We start from the raw sequence: 24,273 nt of genomic DNA on the forward strand, positions 1-24,273 counted from the left end.
ACCGAGCATCTCTGAAAATAGTACTAGTAGATATGATAGCATGAAAAACGACAGTCCTCATTTTCCAATTTATTTTTGTTAATTTTTGCTACAGTACTTTTTAAACCCAAAGGGCAGGTCTTTTTCTTTAAAAAACAATTTTTCTACACGCATTTATCATAATAAGAAGAGTTTATATAGATATGACTGCCGTATTTATCTGTTTCTACATGTTTATTCTACGTGTTTATCAAGTCCACAAATGGATGGATCCATAATTAAGTCCATAAGTGGACGGGTTCATCCTACGAGGATGAGATAATATTATTAAGTCCATAAGTGGATGGATTCATAATTAAGTCTGTAAGTGGACAAGTTCATCCCATAAGGATGAGTTAATATTATTAAGTTCACAAGTGGACAGGTCCATGATTAAGTTCATGACTGGATGAGTTTATCCTATAAGGATGAGTTAATATTATTAAACCCACAAGTGGACGGGTCCATGATTAAATCCATGACTAGACAAGTTCATCCCATAAGGATGAGTTAATATTATTAAGTCCACAAGTGGATGTGTCCGTGATTAAGTTCATGACTAGATGAGTTCATCCCATGAGAATGAGTTAATATTATTAAGCCTACAAGTGGATGGGTCCATGATTTAGTTCATGACTGGATGAGTTCATCTCATGAAAATGAGTTAATATTATTAAGCCCACAAGTGGAAAAGTTTATGATTAAGTCCATAATTGGACGAGTTCATCCCATGAGGGTGAGTTAGTATTATTAAGTCCACAAGTGGACGGGTTTGTGATAAAGTCCATAAGTGGACGAGTTCATTATTAGGTCCACAAGTGGACGGGTTCAGGATACCTTTAGGGGTTCGTTAAAATTATTAAGCCTCCAAATGGATGGGTTTATTGCAAGAACCACTAACAGACGAGTTCATTGTTAATACTTATTAAGTTTGATGCCTTAATTTATTAAAGACAAGAAGACGAGTTTCTTATTTTATCCTCAAAGAGGATGAGGTCTTTGTCACGGCTGATGTAAAAAGTGACGGATGAGAAAAGAATGAGCAAACATATATCAATATCAACACACGCTAAAAAAGCGACGGATGTAAAAAGCATACCATAAATAAAATAAGGTCTTTACAAAACAAGAAAGGGCCCAAAAACAAAAGGGCATTTAATACTGTCTGAAAGATAGACTAAATATAAAATAATTCAAAAAATAGAAAACTAAGAGGCCAGGGCATTCGGAGGGTTCTCGTTGTCTTTTTCTCGAATGTCCTGAGCTAAAGGGTTCTCAATGTTCAAAGGCTCAGTGGACGGGGCCAAAGAAGTGACGGGAGGATCCGCAATGGGTTGAGCAAGGATGATGCTATCATCTTTTGGATTAGACTATGTGGAGCCGTTAGTTTCCTTCTGGATAGTGTCGCCAGCAGGAGTTGACGGCAGGGGTTGTCCATGGTGATCTTGGATAAATCCAAGTAAGGGTAGATGGACTTGACCAGTTTAAGGCAATCCTCAAACCCGTCACCATAGTAGACGGTGCAGGAATCAATAAATGGCTGTGAAGCCTTGAATTCCTTCACAGCGTCAGCCTTAGCCGTCTCCACCTGCCCGAGAAGGGTCGTCAGCTCTTTTTCTACTGTTGCCTTAGCTTCTTACTCCTTCTTCTTCTAACGACCCTCCTCCTCCAACTTCTCCTTTAACTCCTTCACCTCCACATTGAGAGTATAAATGGCCCCCTTGTATTGCTCTTGCTCGTCGGTCAAGGTCCTGTTGTGCTTACGAAGACGGGTAATTACCCCTTTTTGGGCGATGCTCCTATCCTGTAGTGCCTTCATACAGACCAGCCCCTGCAAAGTAGAACAACCGTCAGCCATTGAATAATAAATAACTGAAGAAAGATAGAAAGGAAGAAACATACCTGAGCAAGGTCAAAGAGGCTTGCCGCCCCCAGCTCCTTCGTCATTTGCTTAGCATAAGGGTCCACATCCTTATCCTTGATGATTAACTTAATCATCTCAATAGCGTAGTCCTTGTGGGTGAGAAGACAATGGTCAGGTCCTTGAGTAACGGGGCCTGACGACGTCATTAATCCCTTGCCTGCCTCATGGCTCGGCTTGGGGGGCGACGGCTTCTTCGGGAGTTTATCCTTGAGGGTGACGGACGCTTTCTTAAGAGGATGGTCGTCCTTCTCGTTAGCCTTCCTCTTAGGCACCCCTTTACCAACAACTTTGGGGGCTAATGAGGACGCCATCTTCATCCCCTTTGCCTTCTTTTTCTCTTCTTTCCTGCATGCAGCAGTTGCCGCTTGGTTGCCTTCATTTTCGCAAAGGACAAGTGACAAGCATAAGACCTAGTGACGACAAAAAGAAAAATGACAGGAGAAAATTAAAAAGATACTTACGCTGACAGGAATAGGTATTTAGTCTACGAGCTGCAGGTGTTGGTTTCAGACCACCACAATATGCGTGTAGTGTGTTGAGGGTGATTAAATCCCTACACTTCTGCTGCTCAAACAAAATTTCAAGGACTTGACGGATGAAGGCCTCTTGCTCGTCAGTTATGATCAGACGAACACTGGCTAAAAAAGGAAAACGAAGACATTAAAACACTTAACAATTAAATGGAAAAGGCAAAGCAAAAAAAATTGATGATGCTAAACCTGAAATCTTGACAATACCCTAAGTATTATCAAAACCATGGGGCATTGTAACCCACTCTTTTGGACGACATACCCACTCTGTCCCCTGAATAAAGAAGTATCTATCCTTCTAGTTCCTGTTTGAGTCAGACATGTCTAACACGAGCCTTAAACTTTTCTTTTGTGCAACGAAATGGTATATTCCTTGGGACGAGACGATGTGTTAAGGTCTGTAGCAATAAAAGAATTCGTCCAACGAAAGCTGACAATTCCCACCACTCAGACGACCCCACAAAATCTCAGCCCCTATAAAGATCTTCAGGTGTTTGGAGCAATCTGGCTCACGGATAATCCAAGAAAATTAGCCAACTGACGGTGCAACGTCGTTAGTGGCAACCTTAGTCCCGCTGCGAACATAGCGTTGTACATGTCAATGTCCATAGTCTTCCTTGAGTAGCACTTCTCGAATTTTCCAGGGAGACGAATTGGGATATGGTCAGGGATCTGGTAACGATCCCTCAAATTCTTAAATATATTAACTGACATCATTGGTAAGAAATCATTGACGGTCCACATTTTAGGAAGGATAAACGGACAGGCATGCCCATTCCCAAGGCTCCCTGAACTTCTAGCTTTAAGGGATCTCTCGTCAACATCACCCTCGTCGTCGTCATCCTCTTCTCCCTCACACCTTCAACCTCTCTCTCATCTATCTCCTCTTCCTCACCTCCTTCTCCAGTACAACTCTCCACTTCCTCGTCAAAAGAATGGACTAATGTTTCCGTCTCTAACGACCAGGAAAGGCCTTCCTCGGGCTCATGACCTGTTTGGAAGACCTCGTCGTAGCCCGCTCCCTCACGGACTAACGACTGCTCACTCGTCGCTTCTCTAGACATCTATTTACCTACAAGCGACAGAGGCATTCTAAGTACCTAAGTTGACGGCCTCTCTACAAGAGATAAACGATTAGCTAGAAAAAAAAAAGATGAGAGATAGAATGAAGGAAAAGGTGACTTACCAAGTAGATGGTTCCTTGAAGGTGACGGTCTCAACAAAAGAACGAAGGCAACGAAGTTAGCAAGGTGATGGGAGTGAAGTTCTCGGAATAACAAGCTCTCTCTCTAAAGATCAACGATGATGAAATAGGAGAAAATGAGGAAGGAACTGAGATATATATATATATATATATATATAGGATGAAAAGTGCACGGAAGACAAAGTGACACCCTTGTCCAGAAATAGAGACAATTCGCTTAAGCCACATGTCCAAGCAATTAATAAAGGCTGCTCGAGGAATCAACCATAAATGCCCTATCTTTTTTTTATAAATAAAATAATAAATAGTAAAAAAGGAGAGAGCTACGAATCGAACTCCATAACTCGTTGGCTAGAGCCAATGGGGCTATGGAGTAAGGGGCAGATGATAAGGGTAATTCTGTAGTTTTGATGAAGTCGTCCATATTATTTGGAAGCGATGGTTCTCATGAACTCTCAGCCTCGCTTGCACGTTCACAGCCTAACAACGATGGAGTGAAAGCCGATGATTCCACCTCAAAGCTGACGACTGCAGCCTAAAGACAACAAACATTTGAATGAGATGACTAGAATATATTGACAGGATATGAAGTTGACGGGGGGAAGCTGAAGAGGATAAGCAAACCTTTGACGAGACTGACATGGCTTGGCCTCCACGCGTAAGCATATAAGAAAATATCTTGTGCCCCATGCTTAACCTTAATCAAGAGAGTTCTATAAGGAAAAGATCTTGTAAGATACGTGAATTGAAGAAGATTTCTCCCACAAGGAAAGATCTTCTAAGCCAAGAAACGAATCTCAATCCCATGCTACTATAAAAACTCCAAGACCCTCACAAACCAAGGTACGCATAATTCCCCTAGTTCTAGCATTCTAGAGTTATGAAAGTTCTCTAACTTAATCTTCAGAGGGTTTTTAGCTAGTATCACACCGGTACTCTCTTATGTGGTGTTTGGTACAAGGTAATATTTTAGAATTCCTAGGAATGTTTAAAGATTCCTATGTTTGGTTGCAAATTATGCTAGGGAATCAAATGCCAGGGGAATCTGGATTCCCCCTTTAAACCCCTCTCAGTAGGAATGTGGATTCCCTTTAAAACAGGTGGGAATCCAGGTTCTCAAGCTTAAAGGAAATTGTATTTTTTATAAATTGACAATTTTAACCATTTTTCCTTATCATTTAAGCAATTAAGATAAAATATAAAATAAATCATCAATATCTTTTCCCTTATCTTTATCTTTTCCCTCATTGTTGATGAACTACTTTTACTTTTATTGCTACTTCTATGGTCTTATAGACCTAAACATTGTCAGGTTGTTTTGTTATGGATTAAACTCTTTTAAAAATTATTATTAAGAATAAACAATTTGAGAATTTAAATAGTTATTTTTGTATTGTACTTATCATTTTGAAATGTTAGACTACAATTTTAATGAATTTGTCGTAATTAATAGTTTATATTTGGTTTTTCATTATTTATTTAGAGGAAGAGTTTTTTTAAATGACTTGGTAGTTCACATTCAAATTTAAGGATAGAATGAGAAAAATAAATAATTCATTTAAGATTCATGGAAATAAACCAAACATTATCATCTCACATTCTTAAGAATTTTAAGAGATTCTTAATGAAACTAAATATAGGAATAACTACATTTTTAGGGATGTGATTCTTAAGAATTACATTTCTAGGAATCTAGATACTAAGAGTAATGTGATTTCTCTCGTACCCAATGTCACTTTAGTGTTTTCTTTGTTTTTGTTTCGCAGACGTTGTCTAGAGCAAGTCAGCACTATGTGACTTAGTGACGATTTTCAGCGTCATCAATCTTAATTTAAAAAAAAAAAAAATTATACTTAATCTCGAAATGGTGGGCTTGTACTACACACGGATACTGGAACACTCAGTTCTAGTCGATCCATATTGTCTCCAGACCGGAATTCAAAACCTTGATTGGAATAGAACTTTACAAAATACATAATACAGAAAAAGAGATGGTGGAGGCGAGAAGTTTGAGGAAGGCGGTGGTGCCGTCCACACTCATTCAGAATCCATCTCCCGGAAACATACAGCCCACTCGTCTCGCCCTACATGTACACATTCTCTTTCTCTCTCTTTCTCAGTTTAAAAAAGAAAAAGAAAAATAATTGAGTTCCAATCCTTGCCCAGGTTAGCAAGGACAGTTCTTCTTGTTGGGCTTACATCGCCTCCGGTTCCCACATTTACAAACTCCAGGTACATACTACTTACTCTCTCCACATCTATCTCTGTTTATAATCATACTCCTACCTACATCTTTTGCTCAACCCATCAACTGTTGTGTGCATTTAATATCCAATTGATTGTGATTGTGTTATGTGCACTTCATATATAAAACATGTTTCTTTTTAATTTTTTATTTATTTATTAAAAAGGGATACAAACAAAAGACCCATAATTTTTTTTTAGTGTAATACAAACATGTTTTGCATTACAAGTACAAAACAGAAAACGAGGAATGGTTGCAGCACAGAATAGCAAAGACCACAAGTCTGGTTGCTTGTTTGTCATAAGCATTAATTTGATGTTTTACTTCTTCTTCTTTTTTTGATGCATTCCAAAATAATTTCTTTTGTTTGACGTGACAAGTGGGGTAATAATAATGGTTATGGATTTTTTTTTTTAGATATCTCTGGAAGATTCTTTGGTTAACAAAGGGAAAGAAAGCCTCCTGATCCCTGGACAGGCACAGGTATGAAATCATGGGCTATTGTCCATTAGCATAGATTCTTGATCCTCTTTGACACTTGGAAATGAGAACTCTATATCTGCTACTCTATTATTCATCTATTTACCCGTCAACTGTGATCTTCCTTCTTGAAGGTTATGGACTCTTTCTTAGTCAACCGCTGTCCTCATCGTTCAGAAATCCAGAGTATAGTGCTTACAGAAACTGAGAGTAAGTGGCTGTTGCATTGGCAATTGGATTTTGCTTGCTAGGCGCCTAGGCCACAGCTGATGAAAAGCATAAATTTGTATTAATGCAATGTTTGCAAGTTATGTTTGGTGTGCTTAGCTGTTTCCCAAGTTATGTTTGTTTATTTTTTATTTTTAGTTTATAAACACAATGTTGCTGGCAGATGGATATAATGCTATGCTTTTGGAATAAAAATATACCCATGAAGGTGTAGCGTAGCGGTTGGAGGCTTGGGATGGTCTATAGACCTAGATGTCTTGGGTTTGATCCCCAGTAGGAATTCCATTGGATTACCTAATACACAATTTTGGTGGGTGGGGTCATGCATCCGTGGTTTACTCCCTAGGGGTGGGTCCAAAGGACCCTGCATCGGTAAGGTTTCACATCAAAAAAAGAAAAAAAAAAAAAAAAGAAGCTTTTGGAATAAAATTATGTTTACTCTTAGACCTGATGACAAGTTCTAAGTGTGATTGAGTCTTTGTAAGAACTTTGTGGATGATCAAATTATTGGAATCTGTTTTTCTGATAAATAAAAATAAGAGCCTTTGTCTTTTCATGTTGTTATTTTCTGTTTTGGTTGATTAAATTCTTTTTGGGTAAATATTATAAACAAAGTTGCTAGGAGTTTGCAGGGTTAATTTGCTTTGTGGCAATCTGTTCGATTAAACAGCTTCATTTTCACTGTGTGGTGCAATTTCAGTTGGAATGTTTCATCCTCACCAATGAGATTTAAGGGAATGTTTGGAATGTTGTATAAAAAAGAGTAGGAATTGGAACAAATATTACGAGGAATGAAATTGTAATTCTTATTCATTTATTTGGTTCCCATAGTGGAATAGAAACCAGAATGAAGAAAATTTATCTTATAGTATTATTATATAATTATGCATATCATTGAAAAATTTTCAAATGATGGTTGAAGTAAGAACACATTGTAACAGTTTTACTTTAAAAAGTGTAGTTTTTTATTTTATTTTATTTTATTTGTAATAGGTTATGATCTGTTTAATTTAATGGGAAATGCTGAGCACTGGTTAATAATCCATTTAAAGAAAGTTTTGATATTACTTTTATGGGAAATGAAAAAAGCTGTCAAAATATTAATTTTTTTTTTTCATTTCCCATAAAAACATTCTTTAAATGGATTATTAAACAGTGTTCTAAGGGCACTCGTTAGCGTTTCCCTAATTTAATTGTAACGATGTAATATTTTTGTAATTAATGAGGTTTGCTACAAACAGCACCTCTTCCCCTTGTAAGAGCACAACAGAGGGTAAGATTGTGGCTTCAAGACCCACACCCGCATGTGTAACTTACTAATACAAACAAATGTAACTAAATATCAAGAAATGTATAATTTAATATACAATAATATGAAAATAAATGATCTTTTAGGGTATGTTTGGGACAGAGGGGGATGGGGGGAGAGGGGAGGTTGGTTGGAATGTACTAAGTTTTAGTCTATTCCGATGATCTTAATTTTTCTACTTTGTCTCCATATCCCTCCATCCAAACATAAGGTTAGAATAATAAATCTATAATTTATGATTATAATTATATTTAAATTTACTTCTTAGTCTCATTTCTATTTGTATTCTATTGTTAATCATAACTCATAAAAATTATCAAATTAATTTTCCATTTTATCAATTTAACTATTCATTAGTTTTAGGAATACCTATTTCCACCTCTTTGACAAGGAATATTTATTCCCCATGAACAGCTATTTAGCAAGAATAAGCACAACCAAACGACCAAATAAATATTTAACAAAGTCATCAATCTTAATTTAAAAAAAAAAAAAAAATTATACTTAATCTCGAAATGGTGGGCTTGTACTACACACGGATACTGGAACACTCAGTTCTAGTAGTCGACCCATATTGTCTCCAGACCGGAATTCAAAACCTTGATTGGAATAGAACTTTACAAAATACATAATACAGAAAGAGAGATGGTGGAGGCGAGAAGTTTGAGGAAGGCGGTGGTGCCGTCCACACTCATTCAGAATCCATCTCCCGGAAACGTACAGCCCACTCGTCTCGCCCTACATGTACACATTCTCTTTCTCTCTCTTTCTCTCTCTTTCTCTGTTTAAAAAAGAAAAAGAAAAATAATTGAGTTCCAATCCTTGCCCAGGTTAGCAAGGACAGTTCTTCTTGTTGGGCTTACATCGCCTCCGGTTCCCACATTTACAAACTCCAGGTACATACTACTTACTCTCTCCACATCTATCTAATCTATCTCTGTTTATAATCATACCCCTACCTACATCTTTTGCTCAACCCATCAACTGTTGTGTGCATTTAATATCCAATTGATTGTGATTGTGTTATGTGCACTTCATATATAAAACATGTTTCTTTTAATTTTTTATTTATTTATTAAAAAGGGATACAAACAAAAGACCCATAATTTTGTTTTAGTATAAGAAGCGATTGATACTGTTAAATAGGAAATCAAATTAAATGACAAAATCAAAGAAATAAAATTAAAACTTGCATTACAAGTACAAAACAGAAAACGAGGAATGGTTGCAGCACAGAATAGCAAAGACCACAAGTCTGGTTGCTTGTTTGTCATAAGCATTAATTTGATGTTTTACTTCTTCTTCTTTTTTTGATGCATTCCAAAATAATTTCTTTTGTTTGACGTGACAAGTGGGGTAATAATAATGGTTATGGATTTTTTTTTTTTTAGATATCTCTGGAAGATTCTTTGGTTAACAAAGGGAAAGAAAGCCTCCTGATCCCTGGACAGGCACAGGTGTGAAATCATGGGCTATTGTCCATTAGCATAGATTCTTGATCCTCTTTGACACTTGGAAATGAGAACTCTATATCTGCTACTCTATTATTCATCTATTAACCTGTCATCTGTGATCTTCCTTCTTGAAGGTTATGGACTCTTTCTTAGTCAACCGCTGTCCTCATCGTTCAGAAATCCAGAGTATAGTGCTTACAGAAACTGAGAGTAAGTGGCTGTTGCATTGGCAATTGGATTTTGCTTGCTAGGCCCCTAGGCCACAGCTGATGAAAAGCATAAATTTGTATTAATGCAATGTTTGCAAGTTATGTTTGGTGTGGTTAGCTGTTTCCCAAGTTATGTTTGTTTATTTTTTATTTTTAGTTTTTAAACACAATGTTGCTGGCAGATGGATATAATGCTATGCTTTTGGAATAAAAATATACCCATGAAGGTGTAGCATAGTGGTTGGAGGCTTGGGATGGTCTATAGACCTAGACGTCTTGGGTTTGATCCCCAGTAGGAATTCCCTTGGATTACCTAATACACAATTTTGGTGGGTGGGGCCATGTATCCGTGGTTTACTCCCTAGGGGTGGGTCCAAAGGACCCTGCATCGGTAAGGTTTCACATCAAAAAAAGAAAAAAAAAAGAAGCTTTTGGAATAAAATTATGTTTACTCTTTAGACCTGATGACAAGTTCTAAGTGTGATTGAGTCTTTGTAAGAACTTTGTGGATGATCAAATTATTGGAATCTGTTTTTCTGATAAATAAAAATAAGAGCCTTTGTCTTTTCATGTTGTTATTTTCTGTTTTGGTTGATTAAATTCTTTTTGGGTAAATATTATAAACAAAGTTGCTAGGAGTTTGCAGGGTTAATTTGCTTTGTGGCAATCTGTTCGATTAGACAGCTTCATTTTCACTGTGTGGTGCAATTTCAGTTGGAATGTTTCATCCTCACCAATGAGATTTTAGGGAATGTTTGGAATGTTGTATAAAAAAGAGTAGGAATTGGAACAAATATTACGAGGAATGAAATTGTAATTCTTATTCATTTATTTGGTTCCCATAGTGGAATAGAAACCAGAATGAAGAAAATTTATCTTATAGTATTATTATATAATTATGCATATCATTGAAAAATTTTCAAACGATGGTTGAAGTAAGAACACATTGTAACAGTTTTACTTTAAAAAGTGTAGTTTTTTATTTTATTTTATTTGTAATAGGTTATGATCTGTTTAATTTAATGGGAAATGCTGGGCACTGGTTAATAATCCATTTAAAGAAAGTTTTGATATCACTTTTATGGAAAATGAAAAAAGCTGTCAAAATATTAATTTTTTTTTTCATTTCCCATAAAAACATTCGTTAAATGGATTATTAAACAGTGTTCTAAGGGCACTCGTTAGCGTTTCCCTAATTTAATTGTAACGATGTAATATTTTTGTAATTAATGAGGTTTGCTACAAACAGCACCTCCTCCCCTTGTAAGAGCACGACAGAGGGTAAGATTGTGGGTTCAAGACCTACACCTGCATGTATAACTTACTAATACAAACAAATGTAACTAAATATCAAGAAATGTATAATTTAATATACAATAATATAAAAATAAATGATCTTTAAGGGTATGTTTGGGACAAAGGGGGATGGGGGGAGAGGGGAGGTTGGTTGGAATGTACTAATTTTTAGTCTATTTCGATGATCTTAATTTTTCTACTTTGTCTCTATATCCCTCCATCCAAACATAAGGTTAGAATAATAAATCTATAATTTATGATTATAATTATATTTAAATTTACTTCTTAGTCTCATTTCTATTTGTATTCTATTGTTAATCATAACTCATAAAAATTATCAAATTAATTTTCCATTTTATCAATTTAACTATTCATTAGTTTTAGGAATACCTATTTCCACCTCTTTGACAAGGAATATTTATTCCCCATGAACAGCTATTTAGCAAGAATAAGCACAACCAAACGACCAAATAAATATTTAACAACACTAGCTATTCCATTGCAAGTTCTATTTTGCATAGCAACTGTGCAGTTGATTTTTTAAAACTAACTTCATTTTCTTCTTCGAACTTGTTGGAGTTCTTAGATGTTTTGAATTTTAGATGTTATATTAGTATTAGGGTGTTTTCTATTGTATTGTTTGTGTTTAACGATTGTGCCCCTTATTTTGTGTGTGTGTGTGTGTTCAATTAAATTTATTTCTTATATTAAAAAAGAAGAAGCTAGATACATTGCAGCCCAAGGGTATGATATAATGTGGTTATATTATTATTTATCCACGTTTATCTTGGTATAATAAATTGGCTTGCTACTGGATAAAAGAAGATTATTTGGGTGAACTGTAAATTTTTAATTCAAAATTTGAGAAATATGGTTCTTCTCTCTCCCTCTGTGTGTGTGTGTGGTGTATGAAATTTAAATTGACTTGGTTGATTCAGGTTAATGGTATGAAGTATAAAATTGAGGAACTAACCAAAAAGGAAATGGAAAATTAAGGAATATATGCTTAAGATGGAGAAAGGACATCTTTGAAGCTGTGATGACACCACAAAATTTTGCTTTTGAGAAGTATGTAACTTAAATGTTATCCAACTCTATATCTACTTCCAAACTTCAAACGTATTAACTTTATGATAAATTTTTGAGAAGGTGCTGTTATTGAAATTATTAAAAACATAGTGGGGAAATTTTCCATAATTTTATTCTGCCTCCTGCTAAGCTAGACAAAGAAAAAGTTCTCTTAAAAACATCTGGCCCAACAATGACCGATTCTAACTTCACCGTCTCTTATCTTTTGATATTCTTAAGATGATAGTTGGGTTTGGCAGGTCACCTGGAACATTGGTGGGTCCTTACCTCTAATTGGATCCTGAATGAACATTTTGAAGTTATAATCAAGTCTAAATAAGGTTTAGTTCTTTCTTTCTACTAGAAACTGTTGAATGTTATGCAACACTGGTGTGGGTTGTTTTGACAATAATTCGTCTCAAATGTATGCTTCTAAAGTTGGACAGCTGAGTTGCATTTGTGGTGTGTTAGACAATTTTTTCCTTGTTTCTGTAAGATCATCCTATTTATGCTTTCCTCATTTGGCAATACTTTGCATTCTTCACATTAAAGTTCATGATTATAGATGTGTATAGAAAAACATGATTGCATTGTAGAAATTGAGTTCTAGACTTTATGTATGTCTTTTTTATCAATTGGGTTAAATATATCAAATTTTATAGTTGGGGAAAGTGGGAAGGCTTTGGTGGTTCCAAATACCTATATAAATGAATGAAATCTTTAAAATGTAGACCATTTGATCAAGGTACTAATGATATTATTCCCAGATAATGTTATAGCAACTTTCATTGTTTTATTATTTTCTACTGTTTGTTTCAGGATTCTTAATGTGGTAGCAGGTCTTGACGTTCATAACTAATTAACCAGATTTGATATTTTCAGGCACTGACTACTTGATGTTGGGAAGTGTAGATTCCTATGGTCACCTCATTGTATCTAAACTAGATACTACTGGTAAAGGTAGATTTTTCTTTATATTAATTATCATGATGTTGTTGTTTCTTTTAATAAGCTTTGATTGTAAACTTTGCAGCATTGTGTCATTTTAATTGAAAGTTTAAGAATTGTGGCAGTGGTTGTCCTTGAAATTTACCAGTGGGATGATTCGTTCTCTCTCTAATAAATTGGTGTGCCTGCATTGCCTAATCCAGAAGTAAGTTGAAATATCTAGCTTCTTGGAAGGTTGGTAAACTTGATTGATCACTGATGGCAACCTAGCAGTGGTTGTGAATACAGGCCGTTTGAGACCTTCCTCAAGTAGCTTCCACCTCTTCCAATGAGCTAACTAAAGAGATCTCAACCCCCCCCCCCGGGGGGGGGGGGGGGGGGGGGTTCTCTCTTCTCTCTTTTCATTCAATCATTCTTTCTTTGTGTCTGTATTTTGTAAGTGATTCCATTTATGTGCCTTGGGTTTCTTCAAATCTTGCTAGTTTATGTTCAATTACTATGATGCTAGAAGTTTGGGCCATAACAGGGGTGGGGAGCTTCACAAAGAAGGGGTTTTAACACTTCACTTGTGATGCTGTGGTTGTTGTTCTGGAATTTGAGGGGTTTAAACAGTCCAGTAGATGTATGGTGGTGAAATAATGGTGAAAGAAATGCATTATAGTGTGCTTGCAAGAAACTAAAATTGATGACATGACATGACATAGGAAAAATTGGGTAAATTGTCTATGTGTGGTTTTGGTGGGTTTAGGATTAGGAGAATATGTTAATTTAGAGTTTAGAATTGTTGAATACATGGTTTTAGGGTTGTGTTAGGAATTAAAAGAAGGTTTGATGAGTTAATTGATGGCTATTTGTTAGAAGACTTGGGATTTTGATACTATGTGAGGGGTTTGCAGTCTGAATGACGACTGACTTGGAAGAACCCTAGGTGAGGAGTTTGGGGGCATATCATGAAGGTGTCTTGGCTTGTGTACTTTAATGCTATAAGATTCCCAAGTGAAAGGGTTGGATGTGTTAGACACAGTCCAATATGACACAATTTAGTGATTTTATTTCAAATTAGAACTTAATTGATCTACCCTTAGAGGAAGGGGTGTACATTTGGTTGATCAAGTCTTAGTGTCATCGGAGCATTATCCCAATGTGATTTGGTGACTTTTTCCAAGGCCTGTGTCTAATCATAGCTCAATCTTATTATTTTATTAGGTCCATAGCTTGATCTTATTGGAAATTATTGGACTGCTGAGAGCTGGGAAGCATGGACATGGCAAATTGTTTGTTGTGTCCGTGTCATACGCGTACGCAACACGGGATATTCCTGGGACATGGCTACACGCATGTCCTAGCTGTATTTTATTTTATGTATTTTTTAAATAATCGGATACGGCCCGGATACTTCCAGGACACGACCGAGATACTGTCGGGACACGCCTGCAAAAAAAAAAAGAAAAAAAAAGACTAAGGTCTTGTTTGGCACCCCATCTCAAACTCACATTTTTACATTTTAAACATCATTACACATATTTTCACACATTTTTTCACTCATACGTATTTCAAAAAACTACAAACAACATTACTCAAACTACTCTACCAAACACCCCCTAACTAACCTAGCCCATCACAAATCTTCTTCCTCTTCTTCTTTTTCTTCTTCTTCGTCTTTGTCTTCGTCTTCTTCTTCTCGCTCAGGAAGGACTGAATGCTAGATCTAAATTCATATTTCCCCCTTTTGCCCTTTTGTTTTGTGACTTTTGTCCGTGTGTGCTTAGGTTAGTTCAACTTCTTTTTAAAATTTTCTTTTATAAATTAACTTTTTATTATTCTTTTTTCATTATTTAGGTAGACAATAGATACATGTATATGTATATTCGCTGGACTTTAATATACTTACAAAAAGAATTTTTAACAATTATTTAAAAAAAAAAATATTTTTGTTATAAATTTTTTTTTGTAAGCTTTGAATATGTCTACACACACACACACACACACACACACATATATATCTATGTATGTATGTATGTACATACATGTATCCCTGCTTTACTAGTGTCCTAATTTTTCAAAAATTGCCTTGTTGCTATATCCGTACTTGTACCCGTACCTGTACCCATGCTCATATCCATGCATGTGCTCCCTAGGCTAAGAGGAAAAGGAGCCCTTAAGTTTGAGAATATGTGGTTGAAGGCAGAAGGGTTTGTGGAGAAGGAGAAAAATTTGTAGAATAGTTATAATTTTAATGGGTCACCTAGTTATATACTGACTAGGAAACTAAGGGCCTTTACAGAGGATTTGAAAAATTGGAACAAAATTGAATTTCAGGATGTTGGAGTTAATAAATTTTTTTTTTTTTTTTTTTAAAAAAAAAAAAAAAAAAAAAAAAAGACTAAGGTCCTGTTTGGTACCCCATCTCAAACTCACATTTTTACATTTTAAACAACATTACACATATTTCTACACATTTTTTCACTCATACGTATTTCAAAAAACTATAAACAACATTACTCAAACTACTCTACTAAACACCCCCTAACTAACCCAGCCCATCACAAATCTTCTTCCTCTTCTTCTTTTTCTTCTTCTTCGTCTTCGTCTTCGTCTTCTTCTTCTCGCTCAGGAAGGATTGAATGCTAGATCTAAATTCATATTTCCCCCTTTTGCCCTTTTGTTTTGTGACTTTTGTCGGTGTGTGCTTAGGTTAGTTCAACTTCTAATTTTCTTTTATAAATTAACTTTTTATTATTCTTTTTTCATTATTTAGGTAGACAATAGATACATGTATATGTATATTCGCTGGACTTTAATATACTTACAAAAAGAATTTTTAACAATTATTTTAAAAAAGAAATATTTTTGTTATAAATTTTTTTTTGTAAGCTTTGAATATGTACACACACACACACACACACATATGTATGTATGTATGTATGTACATACATGTATCCCTGCTTTACTAGTGTCCTAATTTTTCAAAAATTGCCTTGTCGCTATATCCGTACTTGTACCCGTACCCGTGCCCGTGCCCATATCCATGCATGTGCTTCCTAGGCTAAGAGGAAAAGGAGCCATTAAGTTTGAGAATATGTGGTTGAAGGCAGAAGGGTTTGTGGAGAAGGTGAAAAATTTGTAGAATAGTTATAATTTTAATGGGTCACCTAGTTATATACTGACTAGGAAACTAAGGGCCTTTACAGAGGATTTGAAAAATTGGAACAATTTCAGGATGTTGGAGTTAATAAATTTTTTTTTTTTTTTTTTGATTGAATTTCAAAAGGCTTGGATAGAAAGAGGAAAGTGTGTGTATTGTTTGAAGAAAGGGGCACATAGGGAAGGGTTGAAATCAAAGGTGGAAAGGTTGGCTTGTTGGAGAGATTTCTGGGTGGCCGAAATTGAGTGTTTTTGGGCTTAAAGAAGGCAGCAAGTTGCCTCTTATATTCATTATCCAAATAAAGGGACTACACTCACATCAAATGTCAGTCATTAGAGATTTCAACAATTGGAAATTGGAATTGGCTGATTCGTTGTTGGATATGTTGTACTCTAGTATCCTGAAGAAAAAGGGCCTGATTGTTTGAGGTGGAAGTTAAATGGCAATGGTAGGTTTGATGTGTGCCTTTATGAGGCCTTGTGAGGCACAAGTGCTTGCTTTGTTTGGTGCAGTTTCCTTGGAAAAGCATTTGGTGCACTAAGGCTCCAAGAAGGGTTGTGTTCTTTGTGTGGACAACAACTTGGGGAATGATTTTGACTTGTGATAATCTCATGAAGAAAGGAATGACTTTGGTTGATAGGTATTGCATGTGTAGGAGAAATGATGAGACTGGATCATTTGTTATTGCATATGCATTGTGGAATTTGTCTTTTGGGCTATTGGGGTTCAATGGGTTATATGGAGAAGTGTTGTTGATCTTTTATTCATAGGAATTGGTTTGGAAAATACTCTTCTTTAGTTTGGAATCTAATTCCCTTATGCGTGGTGAGTTTGGAGAGAGTGGAATGATTGGACTTTTGAAGATGAGAAAGCCTCATTGGTGAAATTAAAGTCGTCTTTAGTAGAACATTATTTGATTGGTATTGGGTTTTGGGTCTAGTGATACTAATTCTAGCATAGATTTTATTTTATTTTTGACAATTGTTACAATAAGTTAGGACTGGAGATTTGAACCCTAGTTCTCCTCATAAGAGAGACCAGAGAATGTGACTGAGCTGCAAGGCCCTTGGTTATTGTAGATTTTATTGATTTTCTTTGTTTTCAATTGTAATGCTCATTATTTTGTATCCTTTAGGCTATGTATGGTTCCAGCCTGTTTGATGTGGCTAATTTGGAGGGAATGAAATACCCACACTTTTGAGGATGTTGAGAAATCTGCAGATTTTTTGAAGTCTTTGCTAGTTGGGACATTGTTTGGGTGGTCTTGGGAGTTTTACACAATGTATTTCCATTTTTGATTTTGTGCATTCTATCTCTGTTTGATTTGTTTGTATTTGTTTCTGGTACATTTTGTTCATTATCGTGAACACGACATACTTTTTTTTTAAATGAAGATATCTTTTACCTATCTTTTTTTTTTTTTTTTTTTTTTTTCCTGTGTACATGAGGTAGTTTCTATCTTTCAATAAAATTATTATTACATATAAAAAAAAATTTGTTTCATGAAAGTCATTAGAACTCCTTCAGCCCTTTTTAATGCATTTGTGGATTTGCTTGATGCATCTTGCCCCTTTTCCTTGGGCACTGCTAAATTTTCAGGTTTGAGGGACACTTATGTCATGCTGCAAATTGAATTGCAATAGATAAACTATATGTAAAGTAGTTGTTTTCCTGCTGGCTTCCACTTTGTTTTTATTTCTGGATTTGTTCTCTTAAATGGTAGAAGTGACTTATTTGTGATACTGCTGAAATTTCCAGATGCTAATAGGCTGACATATTCAGTATTGCCACAAGATGGTGGTGTTGGTGAAGGCAGTTGGGCAGGGCTTTGCTTCAGTCCAAGTCAATTGTCTATGGTACCTTGTTTCTCTAGTTAACTCATATCATTTTAAAGACGCCTAATCTGGTATACACCAGTATCTCTCAGATGCATATCCGTGAGTCAGTTAGCAGGAGCTGGAACTGCTGAAGCTGAAGTTTGTTGGAATATTAAGTCATGTTCCCTCTATTCTTCCTGATTAAACTAATTTACATTTTAATGGTTTACCATATGAGAAGAGATTTTAAGTTTAGCATGTTGCATGTCAATGGGTAAAATTGTGCTGACCTACTTATATTTTTTGGAGAAGGCTAGAACTAATATATCTTTTTTTATATAATGTGGGGTTTTTCACCTTAGTAGATTGCATTCAGGGTATGCGATAATACTTCTTTAGCTTCTTTCCAGTGGAAAAATTCACCTGGAAAGTAGTGTGGTATCATTAGGCAAATTTTGTTAATTGCTTATATTGTGTTTTCCCTATAAGTCAATTGGAAACATGTCTGTCACTCAAGTAATAAATTGTTTTCTTTCCATTTGTCATCAAACAATAATTTAAATGAATTTGGGTCAACCTTTCACTAAATAAATTACACCATTGGACTTCTTTGTTGAGGATCCATAGCCAATCTCAAAAAATTGGGATTTAAGCTTTTTTGTTGTTGTATTGGACCAGTTATGCTAGTTAAAGTAGATTATTGCCAATTTACAGCAATTGGAAATTTATATAGGTCAAGACTAAAATAATTCCCTTAAATAAAGTAAAGAAATGGAAGTAAAAAAGAGATCACGTTATTTTTTCTAGTTATTAGTTTTTGAACATTGAGCTCCATTTCTACTCTAAAAATTGTATGTGCGCTTCTTGTTCTTTTCCACCCTATACTAGGGCATCTCTGTTGTGCTGACTGGTCTCATTCCAGGCAGCTGTGGCACGTAGCTTCTGCAAAACAGTTGATGTTTATGACCAGGATATCCATGTCAGAACTTTACATACGTAAGTAACATGTACGGTATTTATTTTCTCTAATGCTGTCTTTTGATGAAGGATTTTGGGTTGGATTTTAGTCAAAGTGTTAATTTGGGAATTTCCAATTTTGATTTTCCTTGTTTGGGTTACAAAAGAATTTTATTTAAAAAAACTCCATGGATTTTTGAATTTGGATTTTCATACATCTAAATTTTGTTTTCAAATTCCATGCAAGAAGTTGTCATTGTAAAAATTCTACCAACATTATTATCTCATACAACTCATTACTCTTCACACTATAACCACCACCATTTTTGCCACCACCATCTCAACCACACCTCGTTGTTGTTGCCACAACCACTAATATTGGTTGCACCTTCCCATCATCACCGTTGGCTTCACCAATACCTTCATCACCACCAATGCCACGCCACCACAACCACCATGCATTGTGCAACTACCATCCTACCATTATCACCACCACCTATTGTTATTATCACTACCACACAACTCCCCTACTATGACCATTGCTACCATCATTGTCACAACCAAGGTTATTAGGATTAGGAGTCAGATCATAGGATCATACAATTTTACTAGGCTAAAATGACTTGGATCAAAATAGGATCATGTATTTTTCAGGATCACGTGTTGGATCAATAGGATTGTGTAGGATCGGATTGATCCTATGAAGAACGATCATACTAAAAACCCAAACTTGCTTTGGGTTGGCTTAAAAGAACAGAAGCCCAATCAACCCAATGGATATAAATAGCCCAATAGGCCCTAGATAGTGTTGAAGTGTCAAAAATACCCCTATTTGAACTAAAAATATAAAAAAATTATTCCCTAAATCCCTATAAACTATAATCAACCTGAAGACGCTCCCTCCCTACTCTTAGATCCTTAAAATCAAACCTTAGGGTCTGCCGTTTATCCTCAAAATCAAACCTTAGGAACTAATTGTTGAAGACATTGAAGGCAATTGGGTTTGCAAACTAGTTGTCATTTGCAAACTTATTTTGGATTTTGAACTTGGAACTTAGAACTTTGAAAGCGTTTTCAAAATGTGTTGGTAGTTATTTCGGTACTTGGTTATTAATTAAACATTTGGTGAGTTTTTTGGATACATAGTATTAAAGTTAAGTATATTTGTTTTGTTAGTATAGTTGCATCAATTGATGGTATAGAAATTACATCATATTGATGCAAATACACACACACACATTATGGATGAATTCATAATTTATGTGATTATTCAACATACAAAGTCACTAATAATGCCTTTTTTGCTTTTTTTTTTCCCCCCTAAATAAGTATGATTCACGATCCAAGATCCCACTGTCCTCCCACGATCTTATATAGGATCCAGACTTTGACAACCTTGGTCACAACCACTACTAAGACACCATAGTGAACATCATGAAATAATTCACTGCCATTACCATCATCATTGTGAATATTACAGTACTGTAATTTCTTAAATTTTTAATATACACATCCAAAAAACAAAAATTTAGATTGATGGGATTGAAATTCCTATATATTTAAATCCCATGAGTTTTAAAATTATGAATTTATCAAAATGTCATCCAAATACAACCTAATAAATTTAGCATTGGTCGCTATCCATGTGATTGCTGTACTTAAATGACATGCATCCTGATGACCAACCTATCAACAAAAATATAATTGCATACCATTTCATAGGTTTTATTATTATTATTATTATTATTATTATTATTATCATCTTATTTTTTTGGGGGTGGGGGAGAGGAGGGTGGGGTATGCGATCAATATTAATATTTGAAGTTTGATTCCTGGGCATTATATGATGTTGATAGTGTTCCATTCAAGGACTACTGTTGAATGGTAATTTTGATTTACTGTAGTGACACGAATGGTTAAAATTGATAGAAATAGAGGTCTCTTGTTTTTACTCATTTTAATATCATTTTATATATAATTTTTATTCATAGGATATCAAATATTTGTTTTCTTAAGATTTATTGAGATGGTTTTAGTCCAGACATATGTAATTGTAGGCATTACTTTTGACTTCTGTCAGTTTCCTTCCTTCTATACTTTGTCACATTTTGAATGATGAATTTTGGAATATTGGGTTATATCAATAGATTTTGTATAATTCAAATTAAAAAGGAGGGCAGATATCCTTAGGAAGTTTATCTCTTCCTAGTCTTTCTGTTTTAGATTACATCTCAATATTTAGTTGGATTCATTTCGGTTGTATGACAGAACCATTGTTTTTCCTCAATTTACTGTTACACATGGTAAAGTTTTAAAAATTGCAAGCTGGAAGGGCATGACTAAATGACCATAATCCTTGTGCGTCTGTCCTGGTCTAAGTTTGCTTGGTGGTTTACTATGACCATAGCAGTACTCAATTATGAAGATCTTTAGTTCTTCAGAAAACTTGTTTGTATGATTTATTACCAAAGATTTATTTAGTTCCTTATATCAACAACTTGTGTTTTGTAAACAATATGTGGATGTTTCTTCTTGGACATAATTCTTTATTGATGTTGCCACATTACAGACTCTGGTATCCCTCTTCACTGAACTTTATACAAAATCTATTTCATGGGAATGAAAGCTCTATATTAGCCATCACTGAAGGCTGCCAGGTGTGGACATTTTAATCTCTTCAATGTCTTACGCATTACTCTTCACACTATAACCACCACCGTTTTTGCCACCACCATCTCAACCACACCTCGTCGTTGTCACCACAACCACTAATATTGGTTGCACCTTCCCATCATCACCGTTGGCTTCACCAATACCTTCATCACCACCAATGCCACGCCACCACAACCACCATGCATTGTGCAACTACCATCCTACCGTTATCACCACCACCTATTGTTATTATCACTACCACACACCTCCCCTACTATGACCATTGCTACCATCATTGTCACAACCAAGGTTATTAGGATCAGGAGTCAGATCATAGGATCATACAATTTTACTAGGCCAAAACGACTCGGATCAAAATAGGATCATGTATTTTTCAGGATCACGTGTTGGATCAATAGGATTGTGTAGGATCGGATCGATCCTATGAAGAACGATCATAATTAAAACCCAAACTTGCTTTGGGTTGGCTTAAAAGAACAGAAGCCCAATCAACCCAATGGATATAAATAGCCCAATAGGCCCTAGATAGTGTTGAAGTGTCAAAAATACCCCTATTTGAACTAAAAGTATAAAAATTATTCCCTAAATCCCCATAAACTATAATCAACCTGAAGACGCTCCCTCCCTACTCTTAGATCCTTAAAATCAAACCTTAGGGTCTGCCGTTTATCCTCAAAATCAAACCTTAGGAACTAATTGTTGAAGACACTGAAGGCAATTGGGTTTGCAAACTAGTTGTCATTTGCAAACTTATTTTGGATTTTGAACTTGGAACTTAGACCTTTGAAAACGTTTTCAAAATGTGTTGATAGTTATTTTGTTACTTGGTTATTAATTAAACATTTGGTGAGTTTTTTGGATACATAGTATTAAAGTTAAGTATATTTGTTTTGTTAGTATAGGTGCATCAATTGATGGTATAGAAATTACATCATATTGATGCAAATACACACACACACACACACACACACATTATGGATGAATTCATAATTTATGTGATTATTCAACATACAAAGTCACTAATAATGCATTTTTTGCTTTTTTTTCCCCCCTAAATAAGTATGATTCATGATCCAAGATCCCACCGTCCTCCCATGATCTTATATAGGATCCAGACTTTGACAACCTTGGTCACAACCACTACTAAGACACCATAGTGAACATCATGAAATAATTCACTACCATTACCATCATCATTGTGAATATTACAGTACTCTAATTTCTTAAATTTTTAATATACACATCCAAAAAACAAAAATTTAGATTGATGGGATTGAAATATAGGAATTTCAATCCCATGAGTTTTAAAATTATGAATTTATCAAAATGTCATCCAAATACAACCTAATAAATTTAGCATTGCTCGCTATCCATGTTATTGCTTTACTTAAATGACATGCATCCTGATGACCAACCTATCAAAAAAAGTATAATTGCATACCATTTCATAGGTTTTATTATTATTATTATCTTATTTTTTTGGGGGTGGGGGAGAGGAGGGTGGGGTATGCGATCAATATTAATATTTGAAGTTTGATTCCTGGGTATTATATGATGTTGATAGTGTTCCATTCTAGGACTACTGTTGAATGGTAATGTTGATTTACTGTAGTGACACGAATGGTTAAAATTGATAGAAATAGAGATCTCTTGTTTTTACTCATTTTAATATCATTTTATATCTAATTTTTATTCATAGCATATCAAATATTTGTTTTCTTGAGATTTATTGAGATGGTTTTAGTCCAGACATATGTAATTGCAGGCATTACTTTTGACTTCTGTCAGTTTCCTTCCTTCTATACTTTGTCACATTTTGAATGATGAAGTTTGGAATATTGGGTTATATCAATAGATTTTATATAATTCAAATTAAAAAGGAGGGCAGATATCCTTAGGAAGTTTATCTCTTCCTAGTTTTTCTGTTTTAGATTACATCTCAATATTTTGTTGGATTCATTTTGGTTGTATGACAGAACCATTATTTTTCCTCTATTTACTGTTACACATGGTAAAGTTTTAAAAATTGCTAGCTGGAACGGCATGACTTAATGACCATAATCCTTGTGCGTCTGTCCTGGTCTAAGTTTGCTTGGTGGTTTACTATGACCGTAGCAGTACTCAATTATGAAGATCATTAGTTCTTCAGAAAACTTGTTTGTATGATTTATTACCAAAGATTTATTTAGTTCCTTATATCAACAACTTGTGTTTTGTAAACAATATGTGGATGTTTCTTCCTGGACATAATTCTTTATTGATGTTGCCACATTACAGACTCTGGTATCCCTCTTCACTGAACTTTATACAAAATCTATTTCATGGGAATGAAAGCTCTATATTAGCCATCACTGAAGGCTGCCAGGTGTGGACATTTTAATCTCTTCAATGTCTTGATTAGCTCTGCTCCTCTGTTCTTTATTTGTATATATCACATTGTGCTTGCTTTGGTGGTGAGACTGCAGCTGACTATATGGGACTTACGAATGAAAGAAAATGGCGGTTGTCTACACCGAATCTGTGGTTCCCCTGGTGATGTCTTTTATGCTGTCTGCGGTTCTTCAACTGGTAATGTTGCAGTTGGTGGGGCTGATCGTACTGTGACCATATTTGATCCTCGCAGGTTGGTCACCATTAAACTGTTCTAAATGCAAAATGGCATTGGTTGCCCATTCATTTTACTTTCTGTCAGAAGCACACAGTACATATTGATGATGTGGGGCACTTGCAGAGAATTTTTGTTCTGCATGTTAGAGTACAAGTTACTT

General features: G+C 35.2%; 3 protein-coding genes across 3 annotated transcripts in view; all 3 read left to right on the forward strand.

The window, feature by feature from the left end:
* The first annotated feature begins 5,546 nt into the window (after window positions 1–5,546).
* On the forward strand, window positions 5,547–7,188 carry LOC136067874 (uncharacterized). Its single transcript, XM_065774247.1, has 4 exons — window positions 5,547–5,766; window positions 5,843–5,908; window positions 6,339–6,404; window positions 6,536–7,188. Exons 1-4 carry the CDS (start codon window positions 5,668–5,670, stop codon window positions 6,650–6,652), a joined length of 348 nt encoding a protein of 115 aa, XP_065630319.1. The 5' UTR covers window positions 5,547–5,667; the 3' UTR covers window positions 6,653–7,188.
* A 1,267-nt stretch (window positions 7,189–8,455) lies between these two features.
* LOC112019799 (uncharacterized) lies at window positions 8,456–21,504 on the forward strand. The gene is made up of 8 exons (XM_024052337.2): window positions 8,456–8,682; window positions 8,769–8,834; window positions 9,330–9,395; window positions 9,527–9,602; window positions 12,848–12,925; window positions 17,817–17,914; window positions 18,798–18,871; window positions 21,402–21,504. The coding sequence occupies exons 1-8, from the start codon at window positions 8,584–8,586 to the stop codon at window positions 21,502–21,504; spliced, it is 660 nt and encodes a 219-aa protein (XP_023908105.2). The 5' UTR covers window positions 8,456–8,583.
* A 2,210-nt stretch (window positions 21,505–23,714) lies between these two features.
* Window positions 23,715–24,273, forward strand: part of LOC112019788 (uncharacterized) — a 5,717-nt gene continuing 5,158 nt past the window's right edge. Inside the window, exons 1-2 of the mRNA XM_065774273.1 lie at window positions 23,715–23,870; window positions 23,971–24,128. Of these exons, the coding sequence (XP_065630345.1) occupies window positions 23,730–23,870; window positions 23,971–24,128 (299 nt within the window). The 5' untranslated portion in view covers window positions 23,715–23,729. The remainder of the gene's footprint in view (window positions 23,871–23,970; window positions 24,129–24,273) is intronic.

Source organism: Quercus suber, unplaced genomic scaffold (genome assembly GCF_002906115.3).
Source record: "Quercus suber isolate HL8 unplaced genomic scaffold, Cork oak 2.0 scaffold_89, whole genome shotgun sequence".
Taxonomy (NCBI): domain Eukaryota; kingdom Viridiplantae; phylum Streptophyta; class Magnoliopsida; order Fagales; family Fagaceae; genus Quercus; species Quercus suber.